At 35.4% G+C, this 21,539-nt stretch overlaps 1 protein-coding gene across 1 annotated transcript; it reads right to left on the bottom strand.

The window, feature by feature from the left end:
* Positions 1-5,509: 5,509 nt before the first annotated feature.
* Positions 5,510-8,953, bottom strand: LOC134278616 (uncharacterized protein K02A2.6-like). Its single transcript, XM_062760914.1, has one exon. The coding sequence runs from the start codon at positions 8,951-8,953 to the stop codon at positions 5,510-5,512; it is 3,444 nt and encodes a 1,147-aa protein (XP_062616898.1).
* Between the last annotated feature and the right edge of the window lie 12,586 nt (positions 8,954-21,539).

Raw genomic sequence — 21,539 nt, 5'->3', positions numbered from 1 at the left:
TTTTAGTGGAAACGAGACATCAAAATTATCAATTAAAGGGCAATAACTCACAATTAAAGGCATGCATCAAAAAATTGAAAACAGGTGTAAATAGGTTTAATTACAAGGTATCTAACCTGAAAGTTTCATAAAAATCAGTCCAAAGGTCTTTGAGAAATCGCCTGTCAAAAATCGAGCGGGAAAAAAAAAATAAAATAATAATAAGAAACAGTAGAATAACAGTAGGGTCTTCCGAAGGAAGCGGAAGACCCTAATAATAGGAATAATCTTAACCATCAGAATCAGTAGAAGGTCTTCCGCCTGAGCGGAAGACCTTAATAAGCGCAGTATGATCGCGGTAGGGTCTTCATGATTGGAGAGCTCTACGCTTTTGCCACACTTATCTTGAACATGATGAAAATAAGTGTAGCGGGATCGTGGCCAACAAGAATCGGGGTTAAGTCGTAAAAAGAGCGCATAGTCTGGTCCTGATTTTTAAAAAGAAGGCTAGAAATAACTTCTAACGGCAAATAATTATTATTTGGTCCAGCATAGATTTTTGACCTAATTCGAGTATGCTGAATCCGAAAAAATATGCTGGCCTTCATGAAAATGGCGTTAAAGAGGTCAAAATGGCGATTCAAAATGGCGGCTATCCAATTTTTCAAATTTTCTCTTAATGTCGTTCAAAATGGAGAAAAAATGAGTGAATATCTCACTGAGTGTGATAAAACTATTTAAAAAAAATAATAGAATTTTAACGTTATTAGTTTAACTCAGAAAATGTAGTAGTTTCTATACTTAATTCGAATTTTCTCTGATTTTTTGTCTATTGTTTTTATTTTCTTCTTTGTTCAGAGTTCTACATTTGAAAATATCCATACACCGCAGATTTGTATTTTTAACTCTGCAACTCACTATTCTACAACTGAATGATTGTGCAGCTGTATTTTATAAGTCAAAATGGCGATTCAAAATGGCGGATATTCATTTCTTTTACAAATTATTTCTAAAAGCCATGTTAGCTATAACTGACGGTAATATTTTGCATGCTAATCTGTTCTGAAACATTCACCTACTTGTTAAACTAAGATAATACGAAGATTCTGTGAAGAAAATGCAGCATGGTAAACAAAAGAAAGTTGTTAATTGCATTCCTGCTGTTTTCCATAAACGACATCAATCAACCAGACTTGATAATGAGTTATTGGGACCCGACACTCTAAACCACATTGAATGAATTAGGATGATATTGTTATGATTAAAATAATAGTTATAATGGTAGTAGTAGAGTGTTTCGGCGACAGATATGCCTCATCAGGGGCCCCAATAACGATATTCCATGTTTATTGTAAACTTGATTTTATCAATAGATCTCCTATGTTTTTATGCTTGCTATACGCAATGATAGGTTCCGATTTGAATAGATCTTTGCATATTGGGTCTGCTTCCAAAATATTCCAGTACTTTAAAATCCGCTTTTTTAGTCCTTTGATGCGAGGGTTAAATTTTGTAACCATGACCTGTGGATGGCTAGGCTTGTGTTTTCTCTATTTCTTAAAAAGAGTTGTCTTTCCTTCTGTGTTGTTTCTTCAACTATTGGGTTGATTTCTTCCTCAGAATAGCGTCTCTTTGAAAGATGTCCCTTGAAATCCTGTAGAATTGTTTTAAGAACTGAAGGGTCGTTAGTATTTCTGGAGTGTGTTATACATTCTCCTTTGATAAAAACTTTAAATACAGAGGCGTTGTGTGTACTGTTTCTATGAAGGTATTGAAAATTATTAGTTGGCTTTATGAAAGATTTGATATCAAGTTTCTGGCAATGATTAAATCGATTGCCTTTGTAAACCGTTGTGTCCAGGAAATCTACGGATGAGTGAGCTATTTCAAATGTGAATTTAAGATGTTTATGACAGCTGTTGCTGATGTCAAAAAATTCTAGAATTTCTTCCTTTGTTCCGTTAAAAATTATGAATCCATCATCCCTAAATCTGCCATGAAACAGAATTTTGTTGACATGTTGAAATTTAGATTCAATAAACTGCGTAATTTCGTACATTCTCATGTCTGAGATTTCCGGGGAAGGTACTGCGCCCATGCTGCAGCCTATGATTTGTTTGTAGAATTTTCCGTTAAATTCAAAGAAATTGTTTTCTAATACGCATCTGAGAAGAAAAATTAAGTCCTCTACATCAGGATACGGGATGTCTGAGTGGCTTTTATCCGCGTTGTTGTAAGTTCTTCAAATTCCATTTGTATACATGCTGGTTACATCGTAAGTGATTAGTAACGCATCCGACGGGAGTTCTAAACATTCGATCTTATTGATAAAATCAGTAGTGTCCTTGATATAGGTTAATTGTTTTTGTACGATGGGGATAAGAAAGTAGTCACAATATGCCCCAATTTTCCTCGTTGGTGTATTGCATTGAGCAATAATTGGCCGCCCAGGTGGTAATCGTCTGATACTGCATAGGTCATTAAGGAGGGCATTTCGGACATTGTCTTGTAGTTTTTGTATTTTAGGGAGCAGATAAAATTGGCCGCATTCGATTGACTGATTTTTGTCTTTCAGAAATCGTAAAGTAATTTTATCTATGGAGCCCCTGGAGTGCATATCAGTTATTCTAGTTAGAATAAGATCTTGCAAGTTTATCAAGTTTGGCTTTTCAACTTGCATATAAGGCTTTGAGAGTAACTGACGCTCTGCTTCAGATATGTACTGATTCCTGTCCATTATAACTATAGTATTGCTTTTGTCCGCTTTTTTTATGACAACATTGGGATTGTTTTTAAGCGAAGAATAGGGTCCTAATAAATCTCTTACAAGTTTGGTTGATTGATGTCGCTAATTTTCACACACGAAATATTACATGCAACACTTAATGACTTCAAGACGCACTTATCAAAGCGAGGTTACTCTACTTCGGAAATTGATCCTATTATCAAGGAAACGGTCAACACAAACCGATCAAAACTCATCATCAAAAAGACTAAAGAACAGTCATTACGTAACCCTACAGTACTGGTTACTAAATTTAACCCTTGCGTTAAAGGACTGAAAAACGAATTCTAAAGTATAATACGCTTTGATATCTCCTAATTACGATGTAATTATCACGGCAATATTTCACACCTTCGTTCATGCTGTTTTGTTTACATTAATCAAGGGCAGCAAGTAACGCATACTTCGAGATTTCCGGTGTTGCGAGATCGGGAATGAAAGAAAAATGGCGGTTTCCGGTAAACATTTCAAAAATACGGTACACATTTTCATTTCCCGTGAATTTTGTTGTACCGCCGGGACACCGTGATGGGGGTCGAAAATAAGGGACATTTCCTGTACCGCCGGTACAAATCACATGTATGAGTATTGGAACACCATTCTTAGAAATGCAGAATGCAAAACTTTATTTAATTCTCAACCAATCATTGCTTACAGCAAACACAAGAATATAGGTGACGAGATAATCCGGTCTCACCTAAAACAAACACCATGATTTATGTCCGTGACCCCTGATGAGGCTTCTTAATAGCCGAAACACTCTACAACTACTTGCATAATTCAAATCAAATATTAATCTGCTCTATGCAAAAATCATATCTACTAGAAGTGTGGTTTGGAGTGTCGGGTCCTAATAAATCTCTTACAAGTTTGGTTGATTGATGTCGCTAATTTTCACACCCCAGGGGTCACTGAATATCGAGATAGCGACAGCCAGTATTTCAGACCTTACATTTTATTACTGATTTAATGGTTTTGGAGGCGAATTTTCACGAAAATTAATTGTTACAATAAAAAAGAAAAGCTATTCTCGTAATTATCTGTCTTTTCCCCAATTTTATTTTTGGTACCGTGAGTTATAGCTAACATGGCTTTAATGTCGTTTACATAGGAGAAAAAATTTGTGAATATCTTACTGAGCGTAGTACGACCATGTAAAATGACAATAGAACACCGATATTATCACTTAAATTCGGAAAAATTAGTCGTTTAAATTTGAAATGTGTTAATTAGCTCAAAATGGCAATTCAAATGACGTCTTATACATTCGAATTTCGTAAAATACCCAAACTGCTTAATTCTGATTCGAGAAAATATATTTACAGTTTGTTTTTTTATTCATAAAATAATGTTCAAATGCAATTAAAGTTGGAGGATATTTTTGTTAATGACTTAGGATTTTTATAACACGGATTTTTGATTAATTACTTCTATTGTTAAGATTAATTTTTGACAATTCCGAAGACATTTTACCTATTATCTGTCGCCCAATGCCTCTTCATATATAAAGTTGCTGTTTTGAGGACGTTATGAAAATTAAGCTACCCAAAGAGCAGTATTCCCCGAGCATTAAGGCGAGTGAACATTGTAGTTCGAGGGTTGCTAAATCATATCAGTTGTTGGAAATTCTTGATCTATTTTATAGTCCAATGTAGAAAAAAATAAATGTTTATGTTCATGTGGAAGGTCTAGTGCAACATAACTTAGTATAATTTTTAAAATGATGGACCACGACCATTTAGAGGGCTAGTAGTTGTTACATCATATAAATCTGAATATCCAAATATAAACATATTTGTAATGTTGTGAGAGAGAGGTAAAAGAACACGTCTGTCTAGTTTACTAACTATTTATTAAGTGACCATCAGATTGAACATAATAATGATTGACAACAGATGAAATTAGGGAGAGGAACTTTATCGTGAGAACTGATAATGTCAGAGAGCAGTGCTTGATTGAAAATAAATATTCTGATGCTGGCACTATAATTGTTAATTATAGATTGACAAATTTAATTTAGAGTATAAACATTACATCCCTCCCTTTCTTTATTTGAAAGCATGTACATCGAAATAATTATAATTACGGCTTACACTTAACAAAGTTCATGTGGGTTTCATTCTGAGAATTGTCAGTAATTTTCTAAATGTTCGTTCAACTTTGGTGTCTCTTTCCTCGGACTTTCTAAGACAACATATTCATGCACAATTACTAATGTTATGTACAAAATCACTATATGATTATGATTTGGGGATTATTATGCCCCATTACAAATCTTCACACTATGCGCACACGTAATCTTTCAAATACACCGGTGGTTTTCGCTCGCGAGTTGACCGTCTAGGCTCCGGCTGTGCGGTAATTAAGTCATCACTGTTATCGTCTGGTACCTCGGCTGACCTTTCGTGTTCGTTAATTTTCTTGAAGAATGATGCGTTTCTGGTGACTTCTTTGTTGTCATTTTAGCGGTTATCATAGAGCCTTTTTGTCTAACTACTTCGTACGGCTCGGGACTGTATGGAGTTGATAGTTTGTCCTGTTTTTGTTGTTTTACGAGAACTTTGTCTCCCGGCTGCAGCTTATGATCTAGTGCTCCTCTTCTAATGTCTGCATATCTCTTCATTTTTTCTTTTTCTTTTTGATCTTTACGTGATATTTCCGTGTTTTTGGACGATGGAATAATCTCGGGAATTCTGGTTTTTAAAGTTCTGCCTAGTAGTAATTCCGCGGGTGTTGCGCTTGTTGTTAAGGCGTCGCCCTATAGTTGTGCAAAAAACAGTATAACTCCTGTTTCCAGCTTCTGTGTTCGGCATGTGCGGCTCTAATCGCTTTTCCAATGGTCTTCATGAATCGTTCCGCTTCTCCATTAGCTTGTGGCCATAACGGTGTAACCTTCCTATGTTGAAATCCTAGATGTTTTGCAAAGTCCTTGAAGAGTGATCCGTTGAACGGAGGTCCATTGTCGGTTTTGACTACATCAGGAATTCCAAATAAGGCGAAAACGTTGTCTAGTTTCGGTATCACTGCCTTTGCTGTTAATTTTGATAGAATTTCGACTACCGGGTACCTTGAATAATCATCAACAACGACCATTAAGTAGGATCCAGATGGAAATGGTCCACAGAAATCCATGCTGACCTCAGACCATGGTCGGTTGGGTAGGGGTGACATCTTCAATGGTGTGTACTTTTGTCCTGGTACTGATGCTTGACACGGAACGCATCCTTTACAAAATTCTTCTACTTGCTTATCTATGTTGACAAACCATACCTTTTCTCTGAGTAGCTGTTTATTTCGGACTATCCCCTGATGACCTTCATGCGCTAATTTGATCACTGTTTGTTGTAATGATCTCGGAATGATCAATCTGTTTTCGATGAGTAACACGCAGTGGTTTCCGTCTCGGTGCAAAGTTAGCTCATTTTGCCTTCGTCTAAAAGTTTCAAATGTTTTATCGAGGTCTTTAGATTCCGGAATCTTTTTCTCGGAAATGTTTGCTTCAATTACTTGTTGAAGGATAGGGTCTTTTTGGGTTTCATCACTGATTTCAGCTAAGGTCAGAGTTTTGGGTACGGCATTCTCTGTTACGTAATTAACGTATTCCTCGGTGATGTCTGACAGACTGTTTATCTTTGTTGACTTAGACGGATCCCTGGACATGTAATCTGCCGCATTTGTTTTCCCTGGACGGTACTCTAGCCTAAAATGATATGGTTGCAGTTTTAATCGCCATCTCTCTATTCTCGCCGGAGGCTTTGAGTGCGGATTATTAAAAATCGCTTCCAATGGCTTGTGGTCGCTAATGACTTTGAAATCTTGACAAAAAAAATACAGATGAAAATGTTCACATCCCCATACAACTGCCAGTGCCTCGCGCTCAGTTTGTGAGTATCGAGTTTCCACATCATTTAACGCACGACTTCCGTACGATATGACTTTTCCGTCTTGGGTTAATAACGCACCAAGTCCTACGGGACTTGCATCAACAATCATTGTTGTTTCTTTTGACGGATCAAAATATGCCATAACTTTGTTACTTGTAAGTTCACGTTTCAACATGTCGAATGCTTTTTGTTGATTAGGTTGCCACTCAAACTTCACATTTTGCTTGGTTAGCTCTCGTAATGGCGCAGTAATTGTTGAATAGTTGGGAATAAATCTCCCTACATAGTTTGTCATGCCTAGGAAGCTCCTGACTTCACTTGCATTTGACGGTATCTCAGAGTTCTTTATCGCATCCACTTTTCTCGGGTCTGCGGAAATTCCCTCTGAACTGAATACATATCCATAGAATTCAATTTGCGTTTTGTTGAATTCACATTTTCCTTTGTTTAATGTGAGGTGTTTTTCCTCTAATCGTTTAAAGACTGCCTCTAGATTTCTGTCATGCTCCTCGCTATTTTGTCCAAACACTATGATGTCATCACTTATGTTTCGAACACCTTGTAAACCTTCAAGCGCTGTACTAAGCGAGTTCTGGAATACTTCTGCTGCTGAAGAAATTCCAAAGCTTAGTCGTTTATATCGACGTAATCCAACATGGGTTGAGAACGTTGTGATGTTCCGAGAATCTGGGTGTAATTCCAGCTGATGATACCCAGCATTCAGGTCGAGTTTGGAAAATACTGTAGATCCATTGAGATCAAGAATCATGTCATCAATGGTTGGCGTAACATGGCGTTCACGTTGTATTGCTGTGTTGGCTTTTCTCATATCCACACACAGACTAATTTCTCCAGGTTTCTTAGGTTTAGGAGCTATGACGATCGGAGAGACCCATGGTGTGGGACCATTAACCTTTTCAATGATGTCGAGTTTCTCTAATTTCTCGAGTTCTTTTTCAACTTGTTTCCGGACATGGAACGGAATTCTTCTGTGTGGTTGTGAAACAGGTTTTACAGATTCATCGACGTGGAGTTTTACTTGCTTGTGTTTAAGTTTTCCGATTCCATTGAACACTTGCGGGTACTTTTGACACAAAATTTCAGTTTTATCATCACTAAGAGATGCTATTTTCTGCACAATTTGCAGTTGAACACATGTATCGTATCCAAGTAAAGAACCAGAGTTCCCTTTGACAACATAGACGTCCGCAATCTCAATTTTGTTTTTGTTTTCGATTGTTGCTTGGAATTTTCCCATAATATCAAGGGTAGTTTTAGAACCATACGCGAACACACGGGTATCAGCCTTCCGCAATTTCACTTTGTCTTCAAGTTTCTTGAATGTACATTCGTCTACAACGTTGATGCTTGAGCCTGTATCGACTAGAACACTTACGGGTATCCCGTTGATTTCGACTTTTATACGCGGTTGTCTCTTGGTAATTGAATTAATTTGATCCAACCCAAAGTGGTATTCGCAAGATTCTGAATCAGAGTCGTTATTACATGCCTCTAGCTGTTTCACCGATTTGGGTTTACGATTCATTGATTTGCTATTTGATCTGCAGACGGATGCGATATGGCCTATCTTGTGACATGCGTTACATGTCTTACCTTTTGCCGGACACGGTTCTTTCAGATGGGGAAACTGTCCACCACAGTTGAAGCATTTCTCCTTTGAGGGTGTGTCTGTCCGATCCCTGGTACCACGTTTTCTTTCCAGAACTTTGGGTACATTCCTACGTTTTCTGATTGAATTCACTTCCTCGGCACTTTTGTCGGTCTTCTCGATTTCGCTTGCCTGTTTATCCGATAATTCTAGTGATCTTGCTAGCTTAAGTAGATCGTCTAGGTTTATGTCGTCCCTCAGTGCTCGTCTTCTTAGTCTTGTTGAGCTGCATCCTTGTATTATCTGTGATTTCACTTCTTTGTCATTGTTGTTAAATTCACAAGTTAACGACAATTGTCTAAGCTTGGTGTGGAACGTGTCAATTGTTTCTCCGGGCTCTTGCTTGGCCTGCCTGAATTTGTACACTTCAAATTCAGTGTTCTTCTTTGGGGCGAAGTATTCAGTCAACCTTGCTACCGCCGTGTCGTAATCATCACCTGTGTTAGGTAGTGTCTCAAAAATATCATTTACCTCCTCTCCAGCATAGTGGAGTAGCAGAGCTCTCTGTCTGGCTTTGTCGTTCTTTACTCCCATAGCAAGAATGAGATTGTCCAGTCTCAACTTCCATTTCTTCCAGCGTATGTCCGTTGCATTCTCATGCACAGAAAATGGTGGAAAGTTAGGTAATGCCGACATTTTGGATAAACTTTTGCTACAAGTGTACTACACAGTAGAACTAGTATATATCCAAAAGATTATTCACAGAATCCTCGTCGCCATTGTAATGTTGTGAGAGAGAGGTAAAAGAACACGTCTGTCTAGTTTACTAACTATTTATTAAGTGACCATCAGATTGAACATAATAATGATTGACAACAGATGAAATTAGGGAGAGGAACTTTATCGTGAGAACTGATAATGTCAGAGAGCAGTGCTTGATTGAAAATAAACATTCTGATGCTGGCATGATAATTGTTAATTATAGATTGACAGATTTGATTTAGAGTATAAACATTACAATATTTATTAAGAATTATCAGTATAATACGTAAACCATAATTTTTCTTGATTGTCCAGATCTGATTCTGTGTCCCTACATTTGCATTTTGTTATTCTCAGTCAAAAATTCAACTGCATTCTCAAATATTTTACGTTGTGAACGGATGATTTTGTATTGAACAGTCCATATAAATTTTAAAAAAAAAATTGAAATTTACAAAATATGAAAGAAGAATGTGTTTGTGTTCAATTCCCCCTCGATTCTTGATACAATCTTACACTTCCCTAACAAAGAAATGTGGATCAAGTTGCCTTGTAAAGTTTTTGGAGTGTTCAAGAAAATTTTGTTGTCAAGAGAAGTGTTGACTAGCTCGAAGTCAAGTTTTATGTCTTAGGCCTATTGGTACGAAAGCTTGTAAGTGATAGGAATCACGAGAAATCTGCAGGCACTCTTAAATGGCATAATTATAAAACTCTTCTCACCAAAATAAGCACACAATATGATTCCAGATGATGAAGTTTGAGAATTTCTTGCTAATAGAATGACCTTTTCTTCCCTAAAAGACAACAAATCTATACACGGTCACGCAATAAAGAGCTACATGTCTTAAATATCAGAGACTTTATTATACCCCCATCCCCACCCTGCTTGAAAAGCGGGAGGGTGTAGAATAATCGGTATGTACGTCCGTCCGTCCGTATGTCTGCTACACATTAGGGTACCCATCTCTTATTCACGACTCATCTCATACCACTGAATGAAATTTGATGAAACTTTCACAGAATCTTTATTACATATAACCATTGTGCATCTCTTATTTCACTTTTTGATCCGACACATATTTTGGGTTTCCCAAAGCAAAACATGGACACTATTATTATATTTATTTGGGAGACGGGGGTATCATTTAATTGCTCACAGTACCTCTAGTTCATTTTGCATAAGGTTTTTGAAAGAAATAGACTTTTAACATTTGAACATAAATGTGTTGTTACTTGAGTGTTTTATGATTGTTTGTATATTGTTTAACGCTGTGTCGGCAATTTTGCAGCCATGTTTCGGCGGACTATCAGTTTAAATAATCGATTTTTGAAGGATTTTGGTTTCTCTGGCAGCCCCGAGTGAGCTTACTTTTATTCGAACTCCAGAGAAACGATCTTTTACGTGCCAAGGGGGTTGTCATCCTTGAAACAGGCCACCATTTTACTTGAGTGTTGACAATACCAAAATTCTGAAGATAGACTGAAAAATTTAGCAAATAAATCTGGAATAGAAGATGTTAGGGTTATAATACCAAGTTCTTATAAGTACTAAAAAGTTGGAACAAAGTATTCGATGAAATCGGACAAGAATTTCTTCAGTTATATTTGATGGTGTGCTGAGGGATGTTGAAGTAAACGTGTTAGTTGATAATGACAGGATTCAGGAGTGATTTTATGTGGACGGGTGCTCAAAGGCTTTGGAACACGGACGAATACGAGGGGGGAAATTTGGAAACTCTTGAGTTGAGATTGTTTTAACTATTTCTAGAAAAAATGGATCTTTTCTAGTATTTTTGTTTGTTCATATTTAATGGACAAATCAATATACCATACATATATAACAACAAACTGTTATTTATTTTCTGAAAAAAAAAAAAACGAATCAGAATTAAGCAGTTTGAATATTTTACGAAATTCGAGTGAATATGACGTCATTTTGAATCGCCATTTTGAGATAATTAACACATTTCAAATTTAAACGTTCCAAATTAAAGTGATGATATTAGTGTTCTTTTGGAAATTTACGTAGTTGTGCTACGCCCAGTAAGATATTCACAATTTTTTTTTTCTCATATGTAAACGAAATTAAGAAATAATTTGAAAAAGAAATGAATATCCGCCATTTTGAATCGCCATTTGGACTTTGAACTTACAGCTGCACCATTATTCAGTTGTAGAATAGTGAGATGTAAAGGAAAAAATACAAATCTGCAGTGTATGGATGTATGCAAATGTAAGATCCTGAACAAAGCAGAATACAGAACAATAGACAAACCAGAAGTCTCTGTCGAGACTGAAGCTCTACTGGTTTGAACTTATAGCAAAGGAAGAGAAAAGTCCTTAAGCAGCTGGGATTTGAAACTTTACAACAGCAATAAATAGAATAATGATCGTTGATAAAGTCTCTTTATGTTCTTAGTGTTGTCTACTTGTGTGCCAAGATATATTGAAATCAGACCAAAACTGTAGGAGGAGTAGCATTTTGAAACAATTTTACAGATATTTCTATTTTTAGTAACCATGGCAACACCGTTCATCGAAATCAAAACCGATACACAGATTTATGTATCTTAGTGTAGTCTACTTGTGTGCCAAGTTATACTGAAATCAGACCAAAACTGTAGGAGGAGAAGCATTTTGAAAGAATTTCACAGAAATTTCTATTTTTAGTAGCCACGGCAACACCGTTCATTGAAATCAAAAACCGATACACAGAATTATGTATCTTAGTGTATTCTACTTGTGTGCCAAGTTATACTGAAATCAGACCAAAACTGTAGGAATAGTAGCATTTTGAAAGAATTTCACAGAAATTTCTATTTTTAGTAACCACGGCAACACCTTTCATCCAAATCAAAAATCGATACACAGAATTATGTATCTTAGTGTAGTCTACTTGTGCGCCAAGTTATACTGAAACCAGACCAAAACTGTAGGAGGAGAAGCATTTTGAAAGAATTTCACAGAAATTTCTATTTTTAGTAACCACGGCAACACCGTTCATCGAAATCAAAAACCGATATACAGAATTATGTATCTTAGTGTAGTCTACTTGTGTGCCAAGTTATACTGAAATCAGACCAAAACTGTAGGAAGAGTAGCATTTTGAAAGAATTTCACAGAAATTTCTATTTTTAGTAACCACGGCAACACCGTTCATCCAAATCAAAAATCGATATACAGAATTATGTATCTTAGTGTAGTCTACTTGTGTGCCAAGTTATACTGAAATCAGACCAAAACTGTAGGAGGAGAAGCATTTTGAAAGAATTTCACAGAAATTTCTATTTTTAGTAATCACGGCAACACCGTTCATCGAAATAAAAAACCGATAAACAGAATTATGTATCTTAGTGTAGTCTACTTGTGTGCCAAGTTATACTGAAATCAGACCAAAACTGTAGGAGGAGTAGCATTTTGAAAGAATTTCACAGAAATTTCTATTTTTAGTAACCACGGCAACACCGTTCATCGAAATCAAAAACCGATACACAGAATTATGTATCTTAGTGTACTCTACTTGTGTGCCAAGTTATATTGAAATTAGACCAAAACTGTAGGAGGAGTAGCATTTTGAAAAATTGTTTACAGACAGACGGACAGACGGACGGACGCCGGACGCATTACTATCGCATAAGCTCTTCTGGTCTCTGACCAGTAGAGCTAAAAAATCAGAGAAAATTCGAATTAAGTATAGAAACGACTACATTTTCAGAGTTAAACTAATAATGGTAGCATTCTATTATCAATTTTTATACTTGTATTACACTTAGTGAGATATTCACACATTATTTCTCCTTTTTGAACGATATTAAGAGAAAATTAGAAAAATTGGATGTCCGCCATTTTGAATCGCCATTTTGACCTATTTAACGCCATTTTCATGAAGGCCAGCATATTTTTTCGGATTCAGCATACTCGAAATAGGTTAAAAAACTATGCTGGACCAAATAATAATTATTTGCCGTTAGTAGTATTTTTTCTTTAAATCGGACCAGACTAGCAGTAGAAGAAAGTTATCGTACAATCAGCGCGAAAGCATAGCCTGGTAGAATGCACCCTTAGATGTATAATCCATGCAAGTTTGGTTATTAAAGAGTTCAAAGTTACTTGGAATTGAATCCTGCACCAAAAACTTAAACCTGTTCACTCTGAGCAATTGACTGTAAATAAGTTAGTATTAGTGTATAAAACGCTTTATGGTGCAAGTCCAAATTACCTGTCTGAAATGTTTAATTACCAATCAACCAATTCGTACCATCTAAGATCTTAATGTAATTTTGACTTGTGTGTTCCAAAGCACAAAACCAAAATCTTTCAAAATTCTTTTCAATATTCGGGTGCAGTATTATGGAAAATTTATCTTTAAATGTAAGAATGTCTCCATCACTTCAAAATTTTAAAATCAAGTCAAGAAAATTTATAATAGACCAACGTTCAACTTAAATTATTATATAATTGTATATATGTGGACTGTATTATTAATGAAATGATGCATGTTTTATTATTGTATATCGAGTCATACTGCATATAACATTGTTGAATGTACTATTTATCATTGTGTATTATATATGTATTTTTATAGAGGGCCTCAAGGAAGAATAGTGCTCGCACTAATTGAGTCACCCTCTTTAAATAAAGTATTATTATTATTATCCAGAAAATGTAGGTCAGATTCAGCATCCGAATCAAGTCTGGTAGTATGCATCCTAAGATGTATCAACCGTGCAAGTTCAATCATTATAGGGCTGATAGTAATTTGGAAATGAATCCTGCACCAAATACTTTAACCTGTTCACTCATCCGGGAAATGTAGCTGAGATTCAGCAGCCTAAGCAAGTCTGATAGTATGCATCCTAAGATGTATCATCCATGCAAGTTTGGTCAACATAGGACTTATAGTTACTCAGAAATGAGACCTACACCAAAAACTGCACCAAAATGTTAACCTGCTCCAATTACATTAACCTGGTCATTCCTTTGCTGAAATTGCAGCATCTGAAACAATGAAACACACTAAAAACATCTTCCATGCATGTCTAATCAATATAGGACATAGAGGTACCTAAAAAGAAAACTGCTCTAAAAAACTTTACCTTAACATGGGATGTCGACACCGACGCCGAGGGTATTACATAAGCTCTCCCAGCTTCGTTGAGGTGAGCTAAAAACTGTTTACAGATAGACAGACGGACGGACGACGGACGCATAACTATCGCATAAACTCTTCTGGTCTCTGACCAGTAGAGCTAAAAATGAAATTTAAGTAAAAGATGAATATTCATGCTTTCTGGATCATTCAAATTCCATACAAAAAATCATACAAATTATTTTTCTCACATGGATTTATAAATGCTAACTGTGACGACAAAAATATGAGCAATTTTTCGTATTTTCTCAAAAAAGTTGAAGACACCAATTTTCCATAGGCGCTCCCCATGTAATTCTGTAAATAGATAAGTATATATAGGTCTACCCCCTCTAGACTATAAAATCAACCATATTGGATATAGCCTGATTTACTTTAGGGGTATATTAATGGGCTGTTCATCAGCATCGGGTACACTAATTCATTGATATAAAATATTTGCAAGCTTTAATCCAGCACCATTCATCCGCTTTCTCGCGTTTTCCAGCATTTCTCTATTTCTCCGTCACAAGCAGCTGATCTCAGCCAGAAGAAGTCGATTTTCAACACCTCGTTCGAAGAATACTTTCCTTGTGCTAAGACCTTTCACTTGATATCAACAACCTTGACCCTTTGACCTTGACATACTTTTAAGAATTTTTAACCTTGGTCATAATTTATGAACAGCTATGGATAGGGCTTCCATACTTCACAAATGTATTTTTTGTGGCAAGACCTTTCTTTGGATAAAAATAACCTTAACCTTTGACCTTGGAGATTTCCGCTTATGAAACAAAACTTTAGCATTGCCTACAACTTTTTAACGGTTAGGGTTACGGCTTTCAAACCTTGTGAGAATACCCTTTATTGGTTATTAAGAACTTTGACTTTTTGACCTTGGAGTTTCCTTACTTTTATAAAACAAACCTTGACCATAACTTCTGAGCGGTTAGGGCTAGTGCTACCATAAATCACCCATATGTAATCCTTGTGACAATAGATCTTTATTTAGAAACCAACAACTTTGACCCTTTGACATTGAAGATTGACATACCTTTAAAAATCTTTTCCCTGATCATAACTTTTGAACAGGTGGTGCTAGGGCTTTCATATTTCACAATTGTATTCCCAGTGAGAAGACCTACTTTGCCAATTTTTTAAATTTTGCATTTAAGAAAAGTTTAATTTTCGCTATGTTGCTATACGGGGGCATCAGTGTTCCACAAACACATCTTGTTATACTAGCGGTTGTGGTTTACTATCCGGTGTATTCTTCCACGCTGAGAAACGTTTCCGAAAGCTGACCCATTGCTTACGCTATGGAGCCCGGCTAAAAATGTGAAAAGTTTACAGATGGACAAACAATGGTTAATCAGAGAGGCTCACTTAAAATTTCTGTTCAGGTGAAAAGTTTGATATAAGGAGGGGGAGGGCTTGAATTTTATTCTACCTGAGAATGCTTACATACCAATAACAATGGCTTTGCTGTTCTTTTTTTTTTTTTTTTTTTTTAGATTTTTTCCCTAAATATTTCTTTGTAAAATTTTCATTCCAATTATGACCCCTCCCCAGTCCTATGCGATTATGAATTGAACAAATGTGAATCTAAACTATCTAGGAATGCTTCCATATCAATATGCCTTAACAAAGCTTTTCTGTTCTTGAGAAGAACCCCCCCCCCCCCATATTTTCCTATGTAGAACTTTTATTGTCCATTGTAGCACTACCCCCGAGGTTCATGATTTAAACAAAAATGTTTCAGTCTACACTACCTGAAGATGATTCCATATAAATATGAACAATCATGACTTTGCTTTTCTTGGGAAGATTTTTAAAAATTCTCTTATAAATTCTTATGTTAAATTTTGAATCATTTAAAATCATTAAATCATTAAGGCCCCGCTCTACCAAGGGGATCATGATCTGAACAATTTGAATCCACAGTGAGAATGTTTTTACATGTTTTAGCTATCCTAACCCAGTGGTACTGGAGATGACGATTTAAAAAGATGTCATTTATTTTTCACTTACATGCACATTTAATTATCTCCCTTGGAAAAGGGTGTGACCCTTCATTTTAACAAACTTGAATCACCTTCAACAAAGTTCGAGGGTTGATCCAAATGTAATGTCACAACTTCGATAAAGTTGCTACAAGTCGACGTAAAACTACAAAATTATAAATGATGAAGGCTACATTTATTTCAAATCAGACCTGACAATTTCAATTCAACATGATTCATACTTTTCAAAATACCGGATTATATATAACGTGCGATTTGGGTAGTCGCCGCACCTAAATAATGTCGACGTCACATGACGGATACGGGCCGTCATACAGTGAAACGCTTCCCTTCGTTTCATAAAATATATTTAAGATTCACGAAGACATTCACAAATTTTACTTTCCTAAAAAATACTTTGTACCCATCGTACACTCACTCTTTTAATGATTAATTCAAAATTCTTTGAACAGCAGTATAATGTCATATCCAACTTTATTATACCTCTGTTTATTTTTTCTATATAAAAATAAGACGAATAAACATGCTATTTTTTCTAAACAGTCTCTACCGTGAAATAGTTTTTGTGCTATTTGCCCATGGTGAATAGTCCTCAAACTATTCAACGGCAGCATTGGATTTCCCTCGCTTTTCATCTCTGAAATATATATTATGACATAAAAAAAAGTAAAGTCAGCATCGGTATAATAAAACACCTATTTACTGACTATTCGGACAATAGCAAGTTTATCGTCCCCCTCGACAGCAAACTATTTCCCTCGGCTGCGCCTCGGGAAATAGTTTGCTGTCTTGGGGGACGATAAACTTGCTATTGTCCTCATAGCCAGTAAATAGGTGTATATTATTATATTATTTTGTTTGAAAAATAAATTATGTCAGAAAAGACATGCAATAAGACCAAGAATGGAGGCGTTCAAGGCGAGGTCAATCCCCCGCTCTGAGAAAAGACATTTTTTTCAATTCTAAAAGTTATATTTTTCAAAATTATATTGTTTATATCATCTTTTACACATTTAACTCTGTATTTCATTGTTTTAATATTTTAGTAATAATCTATTTTTCACTCATGTTTCTAAGATATGTAAAAACAGAAAAAAAAGGCTCCACGTATGATTCGAACACTCTCCATAGCGCAGGGTTTGGTCCAAGACAGACCGATTTAACCACTACGCTACGAAGTAAATGCATATTACTTTGATTAAATTTTAAAACTACCTGTATGTTTGTGGAAAACGGCGTCACGGCGTCAGGCTGTATAAGGATTGATATTTGCAAGATCCGAAACTAATAGATCATACCTAGAGAGCTGGATTTTGTGCAAGCTGATTTACATTGGAATTCTTTACCTGCATTTTAAAAGAAACAGTTTTCAAAATAAAAGAATGACATTACTGATGCAAAATACTGTAGTGTTTACTTCCTTTAATCTTTTTGGGTGGCACAATTATTTCATGAGATTCACCGTTTCAACATGTCCGTGTATCCTTTTTTTCTGTATTTCTATACTACTGGATCAGTCCATTTATATTCTACAAAAGGGGTGAATAGCACTTTTCGCGCCAAATGTCACTTTGTAATCTCATGACCTTTCCTTGGATTGTTCTATTGTGTGAATGGGTGTGCTAACTGCTATGGAATTAAATAAAGTTTGTCCCTTTAACCTCCTTCTAATACTTCAGAAATTCTATATATAAATTTTTGTAACACAATGAGCGTAAATTATAGTTTTAATTCATATATAAATTTTGTGCAGTATAATTTTTGTTTTATTAAAATGATTGTGTTAGAAATTATAATTGATACTATCAGTGTATATATAGAACAACGGACATTGATACCCTTAATTATGAACTTGTTTACAAGCTCTACGAGATTGGTTATAATAAGAACGTCTTCATTTAACGGACAATTTGTTTTTATGATGTGTTGTGCACCAACTTTGACACTTTCCAATCAGACTTATGAGGATGATGCACCGATTTAATTTACTAAGGAATGTGCAAGTTCTCCGCTGTCCACATAAATAAAGGACATTGTTGTATCCTATAAGGAGATGGGGAAGTTCAAGAGAACTTTAGTGAGGGGCGGACTATATCAGTGTTAATGAAGTGATTCTTCTATTAACTAATTGTTGTGACCAAATATGTAATTCCCCACTTATAAAAGTTGTGTACACTGAGTATCAGTAGCTTTCACCATCTTGGCTCCGATATCTTTATAATTGAACTTTTTATGTGCCATTGTTTGTTACCTTTGCTGTGACTTTTCAATAAAACTATAAACTTACAAAAGTCTCTTTAATTCAAACACATTAATTGCATTATATTTTATCTTAATAACATATTGTATATATCAGTATAAGTAACACTAAAGAAATGATTTTTTTTTCTAATTTGTTTCCCGGTTCCGCGGTTGTTTATTACATAAATGGACTAGTCTAATAATACACAACACAGTTCAACAAGTTATGGTCTCCGGATGCATGAACATTTGTATCCCCGTTTCAGATGCACACAATATCCTATTCCCACTTTTTAAAAAAAATTCACTTCCACCTAATCCCACTTGCAAATAACAATGGATGTTGAAATAGTGAATTTGTTTTACAGTAATTAGACTTAATACGTTCCCTCTTAGGTTTATCTGTATTTTGTACATTTTAAGAAAATAATAACGAATAAATTTATGAAAGATATGAATTATTTCATTTATTTATAAATTAATGGATTTGAGAAAATAACAAAGGAAAGGGTTTTACAAGAATAAGCCTTTCATATCTTGATTAATTTTCAAAAAGTGGGAATAGATAGTATGAACCACACAATAGATAAGAAACCAGTAAAAAAAATCCTTGATTTTTCTTACCACAAAGGCCTAAATATTGAACTTTCTTATTTCATTCTCAATATATGATAGTGGCACACACACCCCTCTCCTTTTTATAAGTGGAATAAGTTTATTTAGTGGAATAATAAGTTTATTTAGTGGAATAAATACACTCGGTCTCCGACAAAGTGTGTATTTTTAATTATATACCGGCACATCTTTTGAAATGTTCACAATGCATGATTTCATTACAAATATTATATAATAATAGGTGTAATGTTGCTTTTAATTTACATCCAAGGACAGACCCCCACCCCCCACCCCAAATAAAAGAAAGAAAAAAACTCAGAATAAAAACTCCTTAGTATGCAGTGTAGAGATGAGATTCTTCTGTAAGTTAAATAAAATCAAGAATTTCATTCAAACAAGGTTTTCAAAATATAAAGTTTTAATCAAAAGGCTGATCACTCCTCATGCAGATATTGATTGATTTAGTCAGGCAAGCTTTTTAAAAAGCTGTTAATTGTATACATGTACATAAAATAACTCTTTTCCTCTTCACCCCCCCCCCCTTTTGAAAAAATTCTTGATCCGCGCCTGATATGTTATGATATTATACAGAAAATTTAAGATCTGTAGCTCTCTGCTCTCTAACTCTCCGAATTTCTCAAACAGAGGGCTACAGTTTTGTAGCTTTTTCCAACTCAGCATAAATCATCAAATCTACTCTTTCTCGTTTTGCAAGATATCAAGTTCAGCTTTCATTCCTTGAATTAAACACTCGTCTGACAACATTGAGCTTGTTTTTTGTTTTTTTTGGCCAAATTACATAAGAATAAGACATGTTTGTTCCAAAATATGTCATTTATTATAAATGATAGCATACAATATATTTAAAATACATAAAACATAATAAAAAAGACTGGGAGACAATGTAACCTTAAAACCCAATTCCTGAGAAAAATTTTTAAACAATTATGCAATAACAATTGGTCTCCCAGTATGTGACTATTGCATAACATATAATTTGGCAAAATAGGTGGCCTCCAAAATACAGCCTTATAGATATCAATTGGCTCAAAATTCCATTATTTAGCTTGAATAGGATATGACCACACAATATAATATACATATAACAAGAGGCCCATGTGCCACGTCGCTCACCTGAGCACATTGGCTAGGAAATAAAGCAGAAATCACTTCAGTATTGAGTTTACATAGGGGGGGGGGGGTCTGGAATTTTAAACTACCAGCCCTCATTTAAACCAGTATATGACTTTGTACTAACTGAGAAAGCCTCCATATTAATATGATTACACATAAAAAAATTCCTTGATATTTCTAGGCAAAACTTTTCCCCAATTGTGTACCACCGTACCCAACCCCTACTTCCCGTTCATGACTTTACTTAAATCAACACTACGTGAGGATGCTTACATAAAGATGTGACCAATCATGGCTTTGTGGTTCTTAAAAAGAAGAGTTTTTAAAAAATTCCGATGTATTCATTCCTATGTAAAACTTTAATCATCCATTGTGGCCCCACCCTACCCCAGGGATCATGATTTGAACAAAATTGAATCTACACTACCTGAGGATGTTTTCACAAAATTTACCTTTCATGACTGAGTGGTTCTTGAGAAGATTTCCAAAGATTTTTCCTATATATTCCCATGTAAATCTTTGATTGTCAGTTGTGGCCCCACCCTACCCCTGGGGGTCATGATTTGAACAAACTAGAATCTACACTACATGAGGACGTTTTCACAAAAGTTACACCTTTCCTGGCCCAGTGGTTCTTGAGAAGAAGATTTTTAAAGATTTTTCCTTTATATTCCTATGTTAACCTGTGATCGGCCTACCCCCGGGGGTCATGATTTGAACAAACTTGAATCTACACTACCTGAGGATGCTTTCACATGAGTTTTATCTTTCCTGGCCCAATGGTTCTGAAGAAGAAGATTTTTAAAAGATGCCATTAATTTTTCTCTAATTCATTATTATCTCCTCTTGCCCTTCATTTGAACAAACTTTAATCCCCTTTACCCAAGTTACTTTGCAGCAAGTTTGGTTGAAATTGGCCCAGCGGTTCTTGAGAAGAAGATGAAAAGTTACGACGACGCCGACAACAACGACTACAACGACAGACAACAGACAACTTTTGATCAGAAAAGCTCACCTGAGCCTTCGGCCCAGGTGAGCTAAAAAGGAATTAAACAACAATGAAATCATAGACATATGAGTTTAAGTTGGCCTAATGTACAGTTAAAGTCTGTTTGGGGGTGGGTAATCCAAAAAATATTTCGGCAAATCTTTGGCCGTCTTGTCTTTACAATAGCAGTAGATATAATGATGCTAGTTCTCTTATCTCAAAAGGATAAAATTACCGGGGGTCCCCACGGGTTTACAGATAACGAGGCACAAAGTGGGAATTACAATTTAACATATAATACATGAAACTTAAAATAATTTTACTAGCATAAAATATCATTTAAGTTCAGCTTTCATTCCTTGAATTAAACACTCGTCTGACAACATTGAG

The sequence above is a fragment of the Saccostrea cucullata genome, unplaced genomic scaffold, assembly GCF_032062105.1.
Source record: "Saccostrea cucullata isolate Sc308-1 unplaced genomic scaffold, CSIRO_AGI_Scuc_v1 ctg6351, whole genome shotgun sequence".
NCBI classification, from domain to species: domain Eukaryota; kingdom Metazoa; phylum Mollusca; class Bivalvia; order Ostreida; family Ostreidae; genus Saccostrea; species Saccostrea cuccullata.
The sequence above is the reverse complement of the archived record's forward strand: the minus strand, read 5'-3'. Positions and strand labels throughout refer to the sequence as shown.

Excerpts from the sequence above, each read along its gene's own strand:
- LOC134278616 (XM_062760914.1), bottom strand. The coding sequence starts at position 8,953 with ATGTCGGCATTACCTAACTTTCCACCATTTTCTGTGCATGAGAATGCA.